The sequence below is a fragment of the Eschrichtius robustus genome, chromosome 9 (assembly GCF_028021215.1).
Source record: "Eschrichtius robustus isolate mEscRob2 chromosome 9, mEscRob2.pri, whole genome shotgun sequence".
NCBI classification, from domain to species: domain Eukaryota; kingdom Metazoa; phylum Chordata; class Mammalia; order Artiodactyla; family Eschrichtiidae; genus Eschrichtius; species Eschrichtius robustus.
The window spans coordinates 34,433,814-34,455,218 of NC_090832.1; the positions used below are offsets into that span (position 1 = coordinate 34,433,814).

Consider the following 21,405-nt stretch of genomic DNA (forward strand, 5'->3'; position numbering starts at 1 on the left):
AGAGATTCCATTGTTCTAGGAATTGTATGTATGACACCAAAATTCTGAATAAAAATTGTTTATTCTGTGACCACATCTATTTTATTCGCTATTTTACAAAAATGAATGAAGTATGCACTATACAGTCTTTTCACAGAAGCAAGTATAAATGTGGCATATGGTGAAACCACTTCAAGCTTCTGAAGAATCAGCAAACTGTAAAATACTTTACTGTCATAATATAGCATTATTTTCCTCCGGATGAAATCATTTGTTGCTGTTTTCATTGTCCGTGTAAAGTTCTTTTGTTAAATACTTATGTCTTAAATATCTCTTAGATATTAAAATCAAAACAAAAAGCCTTTCCTACTCCAGCATACCCTCGTGTAAGGCAAGGATAATAAGCCCTGATGCAGTTGTTGTTAGGTTCTTCCGGAGGGAAGTAGAAAGAGGCCGGAAGGTTTCAGAACTACAAGCAAAGTCAGTGAAGCAGAGAGTAAATCCAAATATTCGGCAAATGACAAACCAAAAAGGAGACATGCCAGCTGTTCACACTGGGAAGTTACTGAACATTTATTTTGGTTCAAGTTTTATTTTTATATGAAGAAGGAACAATAAGTTTTCTACGGGGGTGGGGTGTCTCATTCCTTATTACACGAATAGGGAACAGAGAGTTTGCGATGCAGGTGGGTGTTTCCTCTGGGCGCTTCTACACTCCCCCTTCTTCCTACCGGCCACCGATACGGTAGGACCTCCGTCTTGGGGACAGAACCCCGGGGCGCCTCTGCTTGGGCGGCGGGGTTTCTCCGCGTTCATCCTCTGGGGTCCGGCCACACTGCTTACCCAACTCTGGCTTTTCGAACTGCGATTTCTGAAACAGAGCAGACAACGGCGCGGGTCCCCTTTCGCGCCCGCTGCCCCCGAGCGGCGGCGGGCGGCTGGGCCCGGGCGGCGAACAAAGGCGGCGCGGAGCGCGGGGCGCGCGGCCGGGGTTGGCGCGCGTCTCTCCGGCAGGAGGCGGCGGCGGCGGCGGCGGCGGCGCCGCGCCCGAGCCTGCATTCCTCAGAAGCGCCCGGAGCCCGCGGGGCGACGTCACCCCCGGCTCCGCCCCCATCCCTCCCAGAGCAAAGTAACTCTTGACTAACAGGAGAGCCTCTGCCGAGCATGGAGAGCTGCTGCCGCGGCCGGCCGGCGACTCGGGCGACGCTGGCGCCCCAAAGGTAGTTTGGCGACCGCGGAGCAGGAAAAAGTGCGGGCGGGAGGCTGTCCACTCCCTGCCCTCACCCCGCCGGGCCCGGCCGACCCCTCAGCTGTGGATTTCGCTGAGATTCTCCCCGGCAGCTCTTTGCAAAGCGGCTTGAAACTTCTCCCAAAGTCGACATGGATACAGCGGCGGCGGCGCTGCCTGCTTTTGTGGCGCTTTTGCTCCTCTCACCTTGGCCTCTCCTGGGGTCGGCCCAAGGCCAGTTCTCCGCAGGTGAGTGGCCGAGGAGGCGTCTGGAGCTCCGACGAATGCCCCCGACCCGGGGCTTGCCAGGGGTGGAGCCTGCTCCTCTCCAGAGCCGGGGGGCAAGGGTTTGGGGGAAGCTTTCGCGACCCGGGGTGGGGGTACCGGGCAGAGGGAGAGATGTCCCCAGACTTCGTGCCAGGTGGGACGCGGGGCACCGGGCTGGGCGCCACGGGGGCAGGTAAGTTTCCTCGTCGCGACCCATTGTTCCTGGCGGAGGATCGCTCCGGGCGCAGGCGGGCAGGGCTGTGCGGGAGTGTGCGAGACAGTGCTTTTCTTGGGGAACGGGGAGCCTCGGCGTCCGGCGCCGGCTGCACCGCGCCGGGGAAGAGAGAAGGAAAAAGTAGTTACGACTCTGGGGACTGCTACTCTGTTGCTCGTAGTGCGGGCTTGTTGCTCTCCGCCGCTAGAGCGTTCCAAAAAACATTTCCCGGGGAAGCCATTGTCAGAAAGGTGGAGACTCGAAGGGAGTGACCTCGGCGCGCTTTGCCAGGTGCTTTTTGTCCCGGGAATAACCTCTCCTGACTATTGTCTAACTACTTCCCCGTCCCTCCCCCAGTCCTTGTCTGCTCCTCCAGCGTTGGGCTGCCCCTGGGTTCGCCCCGTGGGTTAGGGCGCTGCGCGGAGTAGGTTCCGTGTGTGTGTTGGCGGAGCCTGTAAGGTGTTTTGAAACATGATTCTAAGGATCCACGCCGAGCCGTCCTGGGCAGCGAGGTCTGGGCGCCGGGTCCGGGAAGCCTGACCCGCGGTGTGGGAGCCCGCTCCTCCGGCAGAGCCACCGCGAAGCTGGCCCAGCTCCTCCCGGAGCCGGCCTGCGTGATGGGGTCTACAAACGACTGCCGCCCGCCCAGAGAACCCAAGAGGAGGCATCCGGTGCGGTCTCGCCAGTTAGCCCTTTGGGTTCTAGTAAAACCACTTAGAGAAGTCCGTGAAACCCCATTTCTCCCAGTCCCGTCCTCCGTTCCCTTCCAGTTTTGTGATCCTTCCTGGCGGTTGCTTCTTTCGTTCTCTCCTCTGGGGGCTCTGAAGTTTCACCAGGTGGACGCTGGGGAGCAGGCTCCCGGGCGATCGTCTGCCTCCCGCCAGTCCAGACAACTTTTCTGGCCAGCCCACCCAGCTCTGCTTGGCTGGCGAGCGCATCTGCTTCCTTGGTTCGCGGTGCAGATGGAGACGCAGAGGTGGCCGAGGGCTGCTGGACAAGACTGGGGAAGCGACAGCCGCGCTCCTGGCTGAGGCCACAGGACGCGGAGAACGGACGAACTTTGCACTGTCAGTTTCTCTCGTTGTGGCTGCCTGGTTTCCTGGAAGTAAACTCAAATTGTTTTCCGGAGTAATGTTTATTTCCCTTCCGTTCTCTTTCCCCCCTTCAGAACTCTGTAAAAGGAGGTAGATAACAAATTCAGATGGCAGCATGTGCTGTGCACTCAGGCAGGTTATGAAATGCAGCGAGTACAGGAAAAATTATGTATACAGGTGATGTATACAGAGGACAACAGCTATGTGCAATGAATGATCCGATAGCCTAATTTTAATTCTTTCTGGAGTAAGCATTACTGCAAGCATGTCTGACATATAATGCCCGTTGGTACTGGAAGCGTGCTTGATGTAAGACATTACACGCAGGCGAGTTGGAGTGGGTATTGATTTCTGCAGTGTTTGTCAATGCACGGAGAGCCTACGCTTGAAAAGGCATGTAGTTTGTTAATTGAAAGTTGGAATTCTACCAGTTGCATGATTAAACTTACATGTATTCAAAATTTGCAACTATTAATGTCTCAACAACTGATGGATATATTTTCATCTGTAAAGAAACTTTTCTTTTTCTCTTTTCAAATGTTATTTACCCTTTAATGAGCAAGTAAATATTAAATTTCCTCCAGCGGAATGTACAGATGAGCTTTTCTGATCCCTGGAGTTCAGATATCTCTAATGAACAGTTATGTTCTTAGACATGCAGTTCCAAGTAATTTAACTAAATAAGCCTGGCTTTTCTTTTTTGACAAAGCAAAACATTCGACTTTATTTTATAGTTAAGTGAAAGAATGTGCAGTCCTAACAAATGCAATTGTGGCAGGACTGTATCTCAAAATTTTGCCATTCAGGATTTGTATATATGCCCAGAAATGAATGTCTTTTATTCCCACAGTTCAGATTGTGGGTCTGCCTTTCTCCATAAGGTAAACTTTTGTTTTGTAAAAATTTGCATTTTCTGCTTCACCTAAGTCATTTGTTATTCTTCTGTCATCAGATTTTATGGCAGTCAGATTTGTTGCAAAGACACGGGGTCAGAGATTGGAGGTGTATTCTTTCTTGCGTTTTTTTCTTACATTCTACTTTAAATGATGAACTTTTATTTCTCTTGAGAAATTTAAATAAAAATGCTTTAAAAGCGTAAAACAAATACATGTTCAGAACTTTAAAATATGTTTTAAAAATCACACTTATTAGGCCATTTTCCACTTTTAGATATTATTGTGTGCTTCCTAACATGGTGAGCCTCAAAAGCAAAACTTGAAAGACTGCAGATTGTTGGATCTTTGATATATCATGTACTCATCCAGTCTGCTTTCTTTAAACCACAGTTTAGGAACATTTTCGTCATTTTGAATTTTTTCTTAGCTTTTTTGGGGTTAAGGTGTAAAAATGCTACGTGGTGAGCCTCTTGAAAACCTGAACTTCCAGAGCTTCTTATAAATCTCAACTTAAATTCTTTCAGTTTGATGGCTCACTTAACACCTAAAAAAATGTGTCATATCTGTGTTACATCTGGGGAAATTGAGGCATAGAAGCACAAGAATGTGCTGAAGTTTATTCACTGGGTTGTGTAGTTGCCATCTCTTGATATAATGTGAGAAAGTTTTTTGTATTAAGACTCAGATGACTGACAAAATCAGTCATAGATGAGGTACCTGGAGACTCAGCTTTCTCATCTGTAAAATGGGGATAATAATACCTGTTCTGACCTTTCCTCATGCTTTTTATGAGGATGGTGTGAAATAGTTTATATGAGCTGGAACTGTATATTGTCAAACATTATGCAGCTATCTGGGGTGTAATCATCATATATTAAAGTAGCTAAGTGTCTTGACTTCAGTCTTTTCTTGCTCCCCGAGTCTGTCCTAGTAAGCGCAGACTGTTCAGGAGTGTGTGTGTGTGTGTGTGTGTGTGTGTGTGTATTTGTGTGTGTGTGTCACTCAGCCATTCATTCATTTTAATTGTTGTTAAATATAAACATCCTAGATTGGCCAGACCATAATTTTATCAGCACATTGAGAGAAATTATCCTTTAATTTTTTTTTTTTACTTACCTTCCGTAAATCCTTACTTGAGCTGAACCTGTGGAAGAGTCACTATTAACATTCATAGTATTCAAACTATAGATGAAATTTATTTTTAGTCAGTTTCTTTAAGCTGTCTGTTTAACTATTGGCTGTTCACCCTTTTCATCTCAGTGGGAGAAAAATATGTGGCTTTTTAGATGCAGTCTTATCAGTGACCTAGAGAGGGACTATTGTCTCTGTAGTATGATGTGAGCCTGGAAATGCAACTCCAGATCCTGCCTTGGATATAGTTACTGGCATGTCACACTGTAAGCGTTTACTTACTTGATCCCTTAGAACCTTGCAACTCATCTAAGCAGTGCCACTTTCCCAGTGTCTCACTCTTTGCTGTCTCTGTATGTGAGTTAAATTTCTCTTATACTTATTATCTCTACTGGGAAGATACATCAGAGAGACAGCTTTTTAAAGGTTTGCCTGTCGGTTTTCTGGTTTTGATTGGCCAGAATCTCTCGATCCCTCAATTCATTAAAACTCCAAGTTCTAAGCTATTAATAATATGTAACCAGACATTTCTGGGACTGGTTTTTCTTTCACCAGTCTCCATATAACTGACTCTGTTGATTTTCCTACATTGCAAGATGTCGTTTTGTGTCTGGCCAACCCAGACGGGAAGAGGCAGGTCTGGCTGCTATTTGGGCTTTGGCATGTGTGCTGCTGACAGCTCTTCTCTTTGTATTCATAAATGTGAATTTGAAAAATAAATCCACCCCTCTGCCATTCTGCCCCTCTCCCACACTCCTTCCCACTCCCCTCTAGCAACAACAAAGCCCCACGTGCAGATACACAAAATCACAGCCTTTTTGTTTTCACCAAATATCTTTTGGTGCTGATCATGTTCTTAGAAACTGGAAATATGACTCAACTATTACCCAGAGCAAACGCCAGTCCTCCCACCTAATCTCATATTTTAGGCAGTGATGGTTTACTACACGTTTTTATGGCCTTTATCAAACATTTAATTCATGTGATATGGTCCTGTATAGAGAAACTAGGTTGTTGCCTACTAATGCTTTTGAAGTGCTGTGTTCTAGGTCTGCTCAAGATGGTGTTAAAGACAGTGTAAGTCATGCTAAATATGGATCTGCTTCTTTGAGGCATGGAAAATGCTGTCCTCCTCTGCCTTGTGCTCTTCCTATTTCCCCTACTTGCTCTTCACGGAGGGCAGGAAGAGGATTGTTGGAAGACTGAGCGTAGGAAACATCAAGGGAGTTTACAGATTGTTCTTAAAGACAAAACACAACACTGGGATCGTGTGTGTGTGTGTGTGTGTGTGTGTGTGTTTGATCTTTAATTTTCTAAAGAGGGAAAAAAGCCCTATTTTTGATTTGTGTATTGAAATCAGCCTTTGCCTTTGCCTGAACACATTCATTTCTTATTTATTTATTTATTTATTTATTTAATTTATTTATTTTTGGCTGTGTTGGGTCTTCGTTGCTGTGTGCGGGCTTTCTCTAGTTGAGGTGAGCAGGCTTCTCATTGCGGTGGCTTCTCTTGTTGCAGAGCAGGGGCTCTAGGCACGCGGGCTTCAGTAGTTGTGGCTCTCAGGCTCAGTAGTTGTGGCTCGCGGGCTCTAGAACGCAGGCTCAGTAGTTGTGGCACACGGGCTTAGTTGCTCCGCGGCATGTGGGATCTTCCTGGACCAGGGCTCGAACCCATGTCCCCTGCATTGGCAGGCAGATTCTTAACCACCGTGCCACCAGGGAAGGCCCACATTCATTTCTTATTCTGTGGATGTAAAAACTTCCCTCTGTGTCTTCCTCTCAGACTTTACCCTTTGATCATATGTGTCTGGTTTGTGTTCCTTTATCAGATGGTGTTTCTTTTTGCCTAAAAATGTTATAATTGGTTTTGAACATGACTTGTTTTTCCTTCATCAAAACTCATGCTGTTTGTCATAGTTCTGAATAATGGTATTTTGTCAATTCATGATGTCTTAAATGGGTATTTGATAACAAAGTAAGTACATCAATCAAGCTAATTTTTATTTCAACTGAAGGTAGAAATAAACTTGTAAATCCATGAAATAATCTTTTAATGTCACAGAGTATTTGTTTGTGCTTATATATCTCTCAATGGAAGAGAGACTTTGAGTTCCTTTTTGTAAATGGGGTTAGAAAAAATTTGAGTGCCACATTGCCTGTTATTTTGAGATAGTGACATACATCTGGGCTTTGGAAAACTTTAAAAGTTATGTTTGAATGTGTGATGTCAATGAGAAGTCTGGAGGTAGATGGTTTACAAACTTCAAATTCCGTCTTAGTGGAAATTGTGTTTTTATGAGAAATGCTCTTAAACATAGTTCCCCATAAAAGGTTTTATTAATTCCATGATAATTCTGTTGGGAAAGGTATGTTTATTTTCCTGCAGTATTCTTATGGGAATTCTTTTGATTTGTAGTTAGTATTTTAGTAATAAAAACTGAACTTACATAATTAAAAAAGTTTTGTGTGGTTTTGCAGATGGTTGAGCTTCTGGGAAACATTGGGCTTGGGATGTAAGAATCACATCGATCCTGTTGTGGAACATTGCCATTTCCCCACTTAACTCTGGTTGCATTTTTTGGCATTCTCCTCTGTGTGTTGGTAATCCATAAAAATTACAAGTGGCTTATTTTGTCACTTACAATTGTTTTAGGAGCAAATTAAGTGGTCCTGAATGAAATAATCCATGTTTCCACTTTATATGATTGTAGGTAGAGCTCTGTTAATAAAAATGATGAACAGAGCAGTGCTGGCTGAATCCTTTTACAGGTGTCATTCTAGGAATTATTTTCAAAAGAAGAATTCAGAAACAAATCCAAATAAAATAGTGTCTAGAGTTACTGTTTGCATTTATTTTGTTGAGAAAATTGAAAGATGTAAATATGTGTATTCACACACACACATATCTTAACAATGATAGAACATCATTGTCCAAAGGTTCGAGTGAGAAGGAAACCAAGGATACCTACAGATGGGATCAAACTCCTATACTTATATTCTAGATAGAGTATTGAAAGTAGAGAATTATTTTGTCAATTTCGTAGATGAAGAAACTGAAATGGAAAATATATGAACTATATAGTATATAATATACTGCACTGTACTATACTTTAAAGGAGATAATAAGAAACCTAATTCCAATAGATTGGTATCTATTTATATAAACTCTTCCAAATGCAGCCTGTGCCTTAACCAGCTGCTTGTAGGCTGATTCTCCAAACCCAGTCCAGGGCAGCAGCTGATCAGCTACAGAAATTCCCCTAGTCCTTGTTGGACGGTAGGGTGCTAGCAGCTGCTTAAGTGGCAGACCGGCCACAGCTCCTTGATGTGGTGATTCGACTTAGGTCATCCGGCAAATTCAAGAGTAGAGAGAGGAAGACTTTCTAATGCCCTCACTGCCCATTTAAAGGTTGATGGCTGATTGCTTCATGGTCATTGGATTCATCAATGGCAAGATGCCCTAGAATTTTGCTACTTGAATTATGGTCCACGGACCAGCAGCATCAGCATCACCTGGGAACTTGCGATGATCTTGTGATCACATATCAGGGCCCACCCCAGACCTACTGCCTCAGAATCTGCATTTTAATAAAATCCCCAGGTGATTTGCTTGAACATTTAATTTTTGAGAAACACTGCTCTAGGACAAAGAAAGATCAGCTTGAGGGGCTTCCCTGGTGGCGCAGTGGTTGAGAATCCGCCTGCCGATGCAGGGGACACAGGTTCGAGCCCTGGTCTGGGAAGAGCCCACATGCCGCGGAGCAACTAAGCCTGTGAGCCACAACAACTGAGCCTGCGCGTCTGGAGCCTGTGCTCCGCAACAAGAGAGGCCGCGACAGTGAGAGGCCCACGCACCGCGATGAAGAGTGGCCCCCGCTCGCCGCAACTAGAGATAGCCCTCTCACGGAAACGAAGACCCAACACAGCCAAAAATAAATAAATAAATAAGTAAATAAATTTAAAAAAAAAAAAGAAAGATCAGCTTGAAAAGATTTGCCACATGCTCTTTACTGTAGAGTGGTAAGAGTACTGTGAAAGGATTCATTACAACATGAAACAAATTTCCCTGGAATTATATTTCTGATCAGTATTTACTGAATTATAATTTAACACCCCAGATGCATCAAAACAACAATACTGTTCAGGTTTTTTAAAAAAAGAATACTTAGACAATTTTGAAAAAAATATTTCATGAGAGAATAAACATAAGGCTAAATACTTTTAGCTATGAACGTATTATATAAGAATATTTAAAGGTAAACATATTATCTGAGGGACCAAACATGATATATGCCAATCATTTTTACTTTGCATATTGACATGTTGATATGGAAGATGATAATTCTCTCTTTTTTTAACTAGTAACTGCAGTTTCTTGTTTTATATTTCTCTTTCTCTTCTAAGTGTATTTTAAGGATTTTTGTAATAAGGAGCTCATTTATAGGACAGTCAAATTTAATGAATGGGAGTTAGGTAGAATGCATTAAATATCACTGGTGTTCTTTTTACTATCCTTTGTGCTCATATTTAAGAACAGAGATTCTTGTCAGTTTTCTCCAGAGAAAAATTATGATGTAATAGACAGTGTACACTGTTCATATCAGAACACAATTTTACTTGCATTTTGTAGCTTGCTTTAGCATTCTTTGAGAAAATGAATTTTCCCAGAAGACCTAATTGCCTTCTTATTAATGAGCCTGTAAGTGTGTTTTGTTATCCATTTACTATTCTAAATGTGTCTACTTTTGCTGGCTGTTTGAACAGTGAAGTCTCTGATTAAATCACGATTGCTCTATTTGTTTTTGCCATTCACTAGCGACTCAGAAAATACTGGCATAATGACATGGTTATGGCAGAAATTAATGAAAAACAAGAGATATAAATTAATGTTAACCCATAATAGTTGTATTGTGATATCAGGAGATGGAGTTTGGGGCAGTGCACAGAAGAATTCTCTACATGTTTGATACTATAAGTGAAAGTCTGCTTAACCTGTATTGTTTTAAATACACAAAAGGTAGTTACTGGATTAATGAATACAAATCAGTGACTTCCACGTTTACTTGATTTAGACATTAGAGTTCAAAAGAAGAGGTTTAATTGTGGACAGATCAGTGTTAGAGAACTTAGTGATGGAGAGAAACTCTCAAAGGTACTTCCATACATCTTGAAGAACTTTAAAGTCTAAAGTCTCTGATTTGTTACCTTTTCTAGTTTTACACCAAATTCTTGCTGTTTGTACTAATTCTACTTGTATTCTTGTCAACAATAATTAGGTTCATTTATTCCCTCACACATTAGAGAGGACAGAGCAAAAAGCAGTTGTCAAAACAACAATTGGAACTGCCATTTACTGAGTGCCTACAACCTGCCAGGCCTTATGATCGGTGTTTTACGTAATTTAAAATCCTCACCATAATCCTTTAAGATCAGCATCATTTCCATTTTGCAAACTGTGGCCTAGAGAGGTTAAGTATTAACTTGCCTCAGGTGACAGTGTGAGGGACTAGTAGAGCCAAGATTCATTATTGAATATATACACAGATGTAGCAATAAGACATTTTTTTGGTTACTTAGTGGCAGAAAATGCAGCCTAGACTGGTTGCAACAAAAGGGGAATTTATTGTCTCTCCTAACTGACAATTCAGGTGGAGCTTTACTTAGGAGTTCACATAATTCCACTGGGATGTGACCTTTCTCTGCCTGCTCAACCTAGCTTTGGTGTGCTCCAGAACTTCGGTCTTAGGCTTCTTGTAGAGGCGAGGTGCTCTCGGCAGCTTCCAGGTTCTGGTCCCTTAGGAAAATGTGAACTATGTGCTGGGCACCTGAAAAGGCCCTGCGGTTCACTGGCCTTGGATTCAGTGAATCATATCTCCAGCTCCTGAGGGGAAGTAGGCTGATTGGCTTAGTTTACTAGCATTCTGGGTTCAGCCCTAGGTCCCCCAACCAGGTCATGTGGACTGATGGGGGCGAGGGGACTGTGGATGAAACTATCAGTTGTCAACAGATAGAAGGATAGGTTCTGGAAAAGCAGCCTAAACCACAGTGTGGTTACTTGTGATAGAATTAAATAAGTCGTGAGCAGTGAAAGCAGAGAGGGGTGTACGTGTGTGTGTATTTATAATCCTTCTGAGCGCGGGTGAAAGGAGGTGGTGGGGAAAAGATAGATGGAGCAGATAGTTCCCTGCTCTGGACCACTAGGTGGTAATATCAGGAAGACACGGTGGTCTAAGCCTTAGTCTCTAAGGGGAAGGAGGTGGAGGAGGAAGAGAGGAAGGAGGCCGTCAGATGGTGGCAGGTTTGTGTGCACTGCAGATCAGCTGTTCATCATTTAGGGAGTGTTTCTTTTTTGGTCTTTAAGCCCTGCTTTAAAGCATGCATTTTATTATTTTCATGATTGTTTTCTCTTTGCCTCAGTATTGAATAAGTCCAACATTAAAATTTGACAGAATTTTGAGTGTTAAAAGGGACCTTTGAAACAAATGCCTCTTAATTTGCTATAACTTGCCCAAAGTCATATAGCTTGAAAGAACTTGAGGTCAAACTTGAGATTTTGATTTATTTGGTCACTGTTATTAAAACATTTGCGTTGTTTTTGCTTAGTGGTTATTTATATAGATAGTTATTATTTAAGGTTTTAAAAAGTTATTTTAGTTTGTACTCTGAAGTTCTAAAACCAGTGTTTCCAAGGGCAAACCTGACTTGACTGGCTTTGATTAGAATAGTATTCCAAGTATGAGGTGATAATAAGTTGTGTGTCTGTGAATGAAAGAGATCATTTTATTTATTTATTTATTTATTTTTGGCCTTGCCGTGTGGCTTGCAGGAGCTTAGTTCCCTGACCAGGGATCGAACCCGTGCCCCCTACAATGGTAGCTCAGAGTCCTAACCACTGGACCACCAGGGAATTCCCAGAAAGAGACCATTTTAGATAATTGCTTGTTTTTTTCAGTTATCCTGCAGGATTTATTTACATATATATGTGCACGAACAGGTGTTTGCATGTATGCATTTGTTTGTTTTCAATAGATGCCAAAGGGTAAGCTACCATGGTAAATGATGCTAATTGACACAGAAAACCTAGTTAACTCTTCACTTTGGAAACAAATTTTGAACAACTCAAAAGGTGAAGGTGAACTTGTTTATAGTTTTGATCTTCTCAACTCTTGCTGCCTGACTTTATAATGCATATCTGAAAACATGGGATGTTGGACAGAGTTGCTGTGAGAAGGTACTGAATAATGAATGAAGTGTAGAGAAGTAGCAGCTGTTTGCCTAGCCTCCCCCTCTCACGGTGAGAGCTTTATCTCCCGGGCCTGAGTGAGATAGGCGGCCTGCCGCTGGCTGTGCCTGAGGATCAGGCGCCCAAGTGTGGCTGTGCCAGTTTAGACTAGAGTGTCCTCCCTTCTCTGGCCAGAGCAGCTGGCCTGGCACTTAGGGGTGAAGGCAGTGGTTAGGGAGGAAGGTTGTTGACTGCTGTTTGTTCAGCATGCTTCCTTCTGTCACTGGAGGTTTGCTTTCACACACCTTTGTTATCTTAAAGAACTTAATGAATTATTATTTTCTTCTCTGTGTGTTGCCTGTTTTCTCTAGGACTCTTTTTTTTACCCCTTATTATACCTTCATCAGGTGTGATAGCTGTGACTCCTGAATGGTGAAGTTTGTAATAATTTGCCTAACACCCTGCTTGTTTGAAGCAGAGTGCTGTATAGTCTTGATCCATTTTTGCCTCTTTATCTAAATTCGTATTTAAGTACTTAGGGAGTACATGAGGTGAAGGATTCAGCAGCGATCTGCTTCAGAGAGAGCAGGAGGATTCTTTGGATTCTTTGGAGGTCTGTGTACAGAGCATTTTAGTGCACAGAGCATTGGGCTTCTGTAAGACTGTGTCCCACTCTTAGCTCTGTCACTTTCAGGCTCTGAGATTTGGAGTAATTCCTTTCTACTTGACCTTGGTTTCCTTATCACTAAAATGGGAATATTACAATGAAGAGTCATTTTAATAGCTTCTCTATTTACTCAATAGGACACTTTTAAAGGTAAAATGAGTAATATATGTGAAAGTATTTTTCTGATTGGAAAGTACCATAAAAATGTAAATTTTTTTGGGGGGAATAGAAACTTGGATAATAAAGAAATTATTGTGTCGAAGGCACAAAATACATGGTGAAGAACGGAAATGAAAACAATAGATGCTTTGTATATTTGCATATCTAAGTTACGCATTGCCATCTAAGTTGTTTGCATATCTAAGCTTTTGGGGAAAGTGGTATGGAAGAGTCAGTAAGATTCTTGTGAACAATGAGTAATTTTGTTATGTATCATAAAACTTAGCCCCCATTTTCACATATCTGTAAGTTTTACTCTTATATAAGTTTTCATATATATATGTAAGTTTTATATTATCTATGTAAGTTTCATATATATATGTAAGTTTTACTCTCTTGTATCCCAAAACATTTTTTGTACTTTCGCCAGATATGTTAATAAAGATTATGTGATTATAAAATATTTTTACTGATAATTTTTGAACATGTGTTTTAAGGACTGTGCTCATATATAGCAAGTTGTGTGTATAGTTTTTCTTCTTGAATATTTTCATGAAGAGAGAAAAAAATGCTCTTGCTGTCTGAGCTGGTTTGCTTAATTGGTGAGAGAGAGCACAATTCTAAGGTTTGCATCGATTTATTTACTCTTCCACTCCACAGTTCTTTGAGCGTCTACTATGTGTCAGTACTGTGGCAGGGCCTGGGTATGCTGGTGGGCACAGATATGACTTTTGTGACAATTAAGCAGTGGTAACCTTCGCATAGCTCCGCATTTAGCAACTCACGGGTGAAGTCTGGAGCTGTTTTGTGACTGACCTTACCCCTGTGGCTTGGCAAGTCGCAAAGCCGAAGTCTGTCTCTCACAATTTGTGGGTCCACAATGCAGTGTGTCAGCAGTCTTTCCATATCCTTGATTCTACACATAGAAAACTAGAAGCTTACCAAAAAAGAAATACGCAGAGATATGCTGCAGTGATAGTAAAATTCCACCAAGTGGAAATTCCCCAAAGTTGACTAATCGGAAGTGTAAACAAGTCGGCAGAGGAGAGAGCACGTTTGTTTTCTGGAAGCTTACTTTTTCTCCCTTTAGAGGCAGGATGAGGAAGGTGGGGAGGCGTCCTCACGGCGGACAGTGTATGTAAATATGTCTTCACAACGTCAGCATTCTTGCTCAGAGGCCCTGGATTTTGGGCCGCAGATTCATACTGGCTGTGCCTGCAGCTGCTTATCAACGGCCGCTGGTGCCTCGACTCTGACCTGTCTCCTCTCTACTGCTTCAGGGGGGCGTGTTGTCCTGAGCAGTGGGCAGCCACTAGGGAGGGGATCCGGAGAGGCAGCTGGGAATGAGAGTGGACCTTGACCATCCCCCAAACTGCCCTTGCACCTGCATCCTGGAAGAGGAGCAAATTCTATTCCTGGCGCCTGGGTCAATCATTTTGAAGGGGAGCAACGGTACTGTCATTTCAATACACCTGTTGCCCTACTAGGAAATGGAGATTCTGAACATCTGTATGAAAGGAGGCCCACAGGACTTGCAGTGGGTGAATGAAGGAGAAAAGTAATTTTGGAAATGTGTAAACTTTTTTGAAGCAAAATCAAAATTGCCAAATTACGAAGACCCAAGCTTCAAAAGTGGAAATTTAGAAAACTGTTTTAGTCGAGTCACTAACATTTTATGCCCATTTCATATTTAAGCAAAGGACAGTCAGAATATATAGCATAATATTTAAGATCACAGACTTTGGAACCTGACTGCCCGAGTGTGAATACTGGTTCCGGCATTTCCTTGCTATGTGACCCAACCACATTCCTTCAGTTTCCACATCTGGTAAAATGGGATGATTCAAGTACCTATCTCAGATGTTTGTTTTGAGGAGTACTGAGTTAAAGTGCTTGAGAGTGCCTGGCACACTAATAAAATTCATCCACTTTAGCTTTTATTATTATCATCATCATCTTTTTGTTTTTGAGCAGAGAAATGTTTATTGAAGGGCCAAGCAAGGAGAATGGGCCCTTGGCCTTGGGGTTCATGCTCAAAACCCCAAACTCCCTGATGGTTTTCAGGGAGAAGTTTTTTATAGGCAAAATTTGGGGTGACGGCTGCAGGGTGCATGACTTTCTTCTGATTGGCTGGTGGTGAGGTAACAGGGCGGTGTTCCAGGAATCTTGTGCTCAGCCTGAAGTTGCCATCCTCCACCTGGGTGGGGGCCTTGGTTCCTGGTCTCAGGGCTTAATGAAGCTCAGGTTCTTGATGTCTCATCACAGAAAGAATTCAGTGAGAGACAAAGTGATAGGTAAGAAGTGGATTTATTTAGAGAGACACACTCCATAGACAGAATGTGGGCCGTCTCAGAAGGCGAGAGGCCATCGTCATCATTATTACTGGACTAAATTAAACAATGTTTGCAGAATATCCTGATCCCATGCTGTTATCTTTTAAAATTTCTGACTGCATTATCTTTTACTTTAAAATAAAACCAGCAGAGAGTAGATAACAGGATGCCTGAAATAGATCAACTCATCTGCCAGGTTAACAAAGACCACAGCAAGCACTATAAAGAATATAATTCGGTGTTTATGAAAGCAATAGGCAAATTTACACTGATTCCTAAGAATCAGAATCTTAGAATGACAAAAATAAAACAAACCAAAAAACACTATCAAGTGATGGGTGTGGGAGCTAGAGTGAATGTGATCAAGTTTTTGGTGTAAAATGCCTAAAACAATCTGTGGAAAATGGCATTTAACATTTTTTAGGGAGCTTGCAGGAGGTGGGAAATTTGGGACATTGATGAAACAGCTTACCCCCTGGAGAGATTTAATCTCAGTTAAAATATGGAAACTCTAATTCAGGAATAAGATTAAAATGAGAATTGACCAGAAAGTTAAGTGTGATCTATACTACTTCAAGAAGTGTCCATCCCAGTGAGACTAGTGTCTTGTCTAGGAGCAGCACTCAGATTTAGAAATGAGATTATTAGAATAGGCAGAGATAGGGAGGCTCCTTAGCTCCTAAAGATGTTGTTTAACTAAAGGATATAGAAAAGGATATCTGTACTGCTTCATTTGCATTTGACACACGGTAAGTAAATACATTACGGGCATTTAGAATATCCATTTACCTATGAATTTTAGATAACTTTTTTTTTTTGTTTTCTTTTTCTTTTTGTTGATGTTTAGTCCTCCTTAGCCTTGGTAGTTTCAAATCTGTTTTTCAAGCCATTGTCAACAGGGTAAAGCCCTTTTAGAGTCCTGCTGTATGGAGCGTGGGGCTGGTTGAACTTTTGACAATTGTTAGCTCACTTGCACAGCTGCCCTTTGGCCAGTCAGTGCAGAGGAAAGCCTTCTAAACTTGAACAAGGATTTCATGTCCAATTCAAGCTTTGGATTTCTTGTTCTCTTTCACCTTCTTACTGCATCTCTTCTAGCTTTAATTGAAATAAACTTCCCTTTTCCATGGGTTATATCTGTGAAAATGTTTGCTCCCCAGATATAATTAAACATTCTTGTCAGTTTTTTTTTTTTTTCTAAGTCAGAAGCTATTTGTACTGCAGGCTTGAATCTTGCAGAAATAAGTGCTCTTATAATATTCAGTTTACCATAATAATGCAATTTTGTATCCTCACTGGTTGCTCCTCCTGACTGGGTCTTTGTGATTCTGGTGGTAGCAGGTCTTCATAAGCTCCTCTCCATTTACAAAGTAAGTTTCTTAAGATGTTGTCATTTTGGTACACTGTATGACCAGGTTCATGTCTTAATAAAAAGGAGCATTAAAAAACAAACTTATGGACCTTGCCTAGTGGCACAGTGGTTAAGAATCCGCCGACAATGCAAGGGACACGGGTTTGAGCCCTGGCCCGGGAAGATCCCACATGCTGCAGAGCAACTAAACCCGTGTGCCACAACTACTGAGCCAGCACTCTAGAGCCTGCAAGCCACAACTACTGAGGCTGCGAGCCACAACTACTGAAGCCCGCACGCCTAGAGCCCCTGCTCCGCAACAAGAGAAGCCGCCGCAATGAGAAGCCCGCGTACAACAATGAAGACCCAATGCAGCCAAAAATAAATAAAATAAATTTATTTTAAAAAATACCCAAAAACTTCTGTGGCACATGTAATCTTAAGTGAGTTGTTTTTTAAAAAAAAATTAATTAATTTATTTTTGGCTGCGTTGGGTCTTCGTTGCTGCGTGCGGGCTTTTCCAAGTTGCGGCGAGCAGGGGCCACTCCTCGTTGCCGTGCACAGGCATCTCACTGCGCTGGCTTCTCTTGTTGCGGAGCACGGGCTCCAGGTACGTGGGCTTTAGTAGTTGTGGCACGTGGGCTCAGTAGTTGTGGCTCGTGGGCTCTAGAGTGCAGGCTCAGTAGTTGTGGCACAGGGGCCCAGCCACTCCACGGCATGTGGGATCTTCCCGGACCAGGGCTCGAACCTGTGTCCCCTGCATTGGCAGGAGGATTCTTAACCACTGTGCCACCAGGGAAGTCCCAGCACATGTAATCTTAAATATAGATCCATTCAAAAAAGGGGATGTGTACCTTGACTGTTTGTTCTCTGCTCCAGAATCATGACCCAGTTATTTGGAAAGCAGACTGATCCTTATATATTTCATAACAAACATAAGGGATATTGAATCAGAAAAAGACTGAGAATGACAGGCCTATGTATAATAGACCGTATACTTAAATATAATAATCTATACAGGAACTGTAAATTCTAGTTAGTGTGGTTCAGACTGAGGCTTCCAATCTTTTTGCATGAGGGAATTGGACAAGCCCATAACCAGGTGCAGATATCTCTTGAAGGACCAGGTGCTCTGACTCCTTGCTCTTAAGGCAAAGTCTTAGATTTTGAGAGTAGATTGTGACCTTTCCTGGTCCGTTTTTTTTTTTTTTTTGGATGTTTATAACATCTTTATTCATAATTGCCAAGACTTGAACCAACCAAGATGTTCTTCAGTAGGTGAATGGATAAATAAACGTGGGTGCATCTAGACAATGAGATATTTATTTAGCACTAAAAAGAAATGAGCTATCAAACCATGAAAAGACATGCATATTAAGAAGTGAAAAGTCTATCTGAAAGGCTACATACTGTATAATTCCAACTATATAACATTCTGGAGAAGGCAAAACTATGGAAACAGTAAAAAGATGAATGGTTGTGGGGCAGTGGGGGAGGGGAGGGATGAACAGGCAGAGCACAGAGGAGCTTTAAGGCAGTGAGACTATTCTGTATGATAGTGCAGTGGTGGATACATGTCATTATACATTTGTCAAAACCCATAGAATGTACATCAAGAGTAAAGATGGCCTTTGGGTGATAATGATGAGTCAATGTGGTTCGTCGATTGTAACAAACATACCACGCTTGTGTGGGATGTGGAGAGTAGGGGAGGCTGTGAGTGTGTGAGGAGAGGGGGTATATGGGGAAAAATATGTATATATATATTATAGCTTATACAAATGATAATCCACTTTTTAAAAAATAAATTTATTTATTTTTATTTTTGGCTGCGTTGGGTCTTCGTTGCTGCTCACGGGCTTTCTCTAGTTGCGGCGAGCGGGGGCTACTCTTCGTTGCGGTGCACGGGCTGCTCGTTGCAGTGGCTTCTCTTGTTGCGGAGCACAGGCTCTAGGTGCGCGGGCTCAGTAGTTGTGGCTCGCAGGCTCTAGAGCGCAGGGTCAGTAGTTGTGGCGCATGGGCTTAATTGCTCTGTGACATGTGGGGTCTTCCTGGACCAGGGCTCAAACCCATGCCCGCTGCATTTGCAGGCAGATTCTTAACCACTGTGCCACCAGGGAAGCCCCAGTAATCCACTTTTAAGAGAGGAGAGGTAAGAAAGAGGGAGCTACACAATCAAACAAATATATTGGGTATGAATCTTAGTTTGCTAAATTTGTTTTCCTTAAATCAAGTTAATTCTGACTCTAAGACTTCATCCTTCCTACAAAAATCCATCTTGGGCACTGTTGGGCCCCTCCCCCTGATGCTGAAAGCTCAGCTTCTCTGTGCACCGGTGCCAAATCAAATCTTGGAGACGGAGTTTTGGGTGAAGTAGAAAAGGATAGCTTTTTTGCTTGGCAGGCAAAGGGGGACACAGTGGGCTCCTGCCCTTGAAAACTATGTGTCCTCACCCAGGAGGATTTGATAAGGAATCCTGGTTTTGTTTTGTTTTTTTTTTTGGACGCTTGGCATGTGGGATCGTAGTTCCCCGACCAGGGGTCGAACCTGTGCCCCCTGTATTGGAAGCACAGAGGCTTAACCGCTGGACCGTCTGGCCCATTCTTATCAGGAGTGCAGATCCTAGGTGAGGCCTGGGAATTGCTTTGAGGGCTGTTGTTCACTACTTTAGCTTAGGTACAGGAATCCATAGGGCAGTGCTTTGGGTTTCCCACAAGTACATGCTGTTCACTGAAGTATCTATTTAAGATCTTTCCTGGTCTCTTCACAGTTTGCTCACAGTTTGCAGTCAGGACAGTAATAGATAGAAGCACTCTATCCAACCCCATCACTCATTCATAATTACACCACAAGCTTCCCTGGTTGCCGACACATTTTCGAAAAGCATGTAATTTTATTAAGAGTGTCTCATGTTGCTTTCAAATATAGTCAGGTAAAGAGGACGAGAGAAAGGAGGGGCAGGATGTCATATCAGCATTTATTTTTTCAGGTGCCAATGCCTTGAAAGCAGTGAGAGTTTTCCTTTGAGGTGGAGACTTATAGTTGTTGACACCCTCATCTATTGTTGTTGGGATTATGGCTACACCAAGTGTTGTCTTTTATGTGAGCAATGACAAAAAGGATGTGTCTATTCTGTACATTATGGCAATAGGCTTAAACTTTAATGACAGCATGTCAAATATAATATTCTTTTGAGCTTGTTAAAGTAGGAGATACCAGTCTAAATTATTAGCACTTTCCTTTTAGCAATACCTTGTTGGGGCAGGCAGTGTTGTTATGTGCACTCATATGATAGATGAAGATCCCTGTTAGAGGCTGGTGAGCTAGTGGCCTCTTGATTCACTAAGATGTATATGGCAGAGCTTGTCTCAGTTCTTTCATGTTAATTTGGTTAAGTTCACCAAGCGTTTAATGCATGTCCATTTTGTGCCAAGCAGTGTGTTTAGCCCAGAGGGCAGAAAGATGAAAAAGTTGACTAAGTCCCTGTACTCACAGACTAGTTGGGATCTAGAAATATAAAAGGTATAATTCAGAGTAGGGGGGTACTCTGAATGAGAGAGACATGGGGCAAGGACCATCAGGACATGGGCAAAGGATACTCACTCTGGGGGTGATTAGTTAGGCCTTTCTGGATCAGAATGCCAACCATGGCAGAATTCCCAAGAACGGGCACACAATGCTCATGGAAAAATGAGGAAGTAATGGTGATGGTGGTAAATGTTTAATAATCAACTCTCAAAAAAAAAAAAAACCCCACGGAAATTCAAGTTTTAGCATTTGCCAATTTCCACCATGTAAATACTCCTCCCTATGGCTGATTTCAAATTACCAACATCACTGACACAGAGTTGGGAAGAGGTGCATGGTAGCACAGCACAGTATGGTATTTGCACCATACAGACATAAGAGAAGGAAATAACCTCAAAACATAAATGTAGTAATAGTAAAATAATTAGGAAGTGAAGAGTTTTGAGTTAATACCTCTGTTTTAAATATAATTTATTCAAATGTAAGTTTTTATAATTTAATTTTTTAATGGCTGTGATTAACAACTGGCTCACAAAATTGCTGAAAATTGTAATAACTGACTGTCAGGTGCTGGTATAGGCTTGCTCCAGCGTACCATGTGGTGCATTATAATCTTGGATATGGGTGTGAGGGGCCCAGTGAGTGGGTCCTCTTTAATTATGGGGCTTTTCTAGAACACTGTTTCCGAACAGCAGAATTTAGTGAGAAAGACTAAGTCCATCTTGAAACCCATTAGTGAGGATTCGGTTATCAAGAAGGTTTAGGTTCATCGATATAAAATGCTGATGTCAGAGGCTTTGGGGCATCCACTGTAGAGCCTAGTCTCAGGAAAAGTCCCAAGAAGACTGTGTTTCTGTTTAACTCAAGTTTCCTCACTGCCCAGGGTGAACGTCTTTGGTGGAAGTTGTTGGTGTCAGTAGTCAGGCTCTCCTTAAGGACTGTTAATGTAGAGCCCTGCTAAGTCTACTTAAAGAGTAAGCTTGTCATTGCCTTTGAATTATGTGCATTTTCATGCTAAGCACCATCTTTGCCAGAATACTACAGAGTAGGTAGTGGGTTTCCAGCCAGTATAGCACGAAAATTATTATATAATCCTGGTAATAACACACTGCTTGTGGCCCACCCAGCATTTGTGTATTCAGAAATATTTAGAGAATAAATGTCAGTGACAGTGAATGGATTTGCATCACATTCTGCTTTCCATTGCTTTGGTGGATTTTTTTCTTGATGTATATGAAATTAACATCTACAAAATCTACCTTTTTTATGTAAAGCATATATTTCTTATCATAAATTTATTTGAGGTCTTGGTTTAATGATATTTTATATTATTATTTTCC

At 42.3% G+C, this 21,405-nt stretch overlaps 1 protein-coding gene across 4 annotated transcripts in view; it reads left to right on the plus strand.

The window, feature by feature from the left end:
* The first annotated feature begins 1,142 nt into the window (after nucleotides 1-1,142).
* PTPRK (protein tyrosine phosphatase receptor type K) overlaps nucleotides 1,143-21,405 on the plus strand; it is a 554,818-nt gene continuing 534,555 nt past the window's right edge. For all 4 annotated transcript variants that reach the window (XM_068551059.1, XM_068551061.1, XM_068551060.1 and 1 more), the window contains exon 1: nucleotides 1,143-1,456. In XM_068551059.1, the coding sequence (XP_068407160.1) occupies nucleotides 1,360-1,456 (97 nt within the window). In that variant the 5' untranslated portion in view covers nucleotides 1,143-1,359. The remainder of the gene's footprint in view (nucleotides 1,457-21,405) is intronic.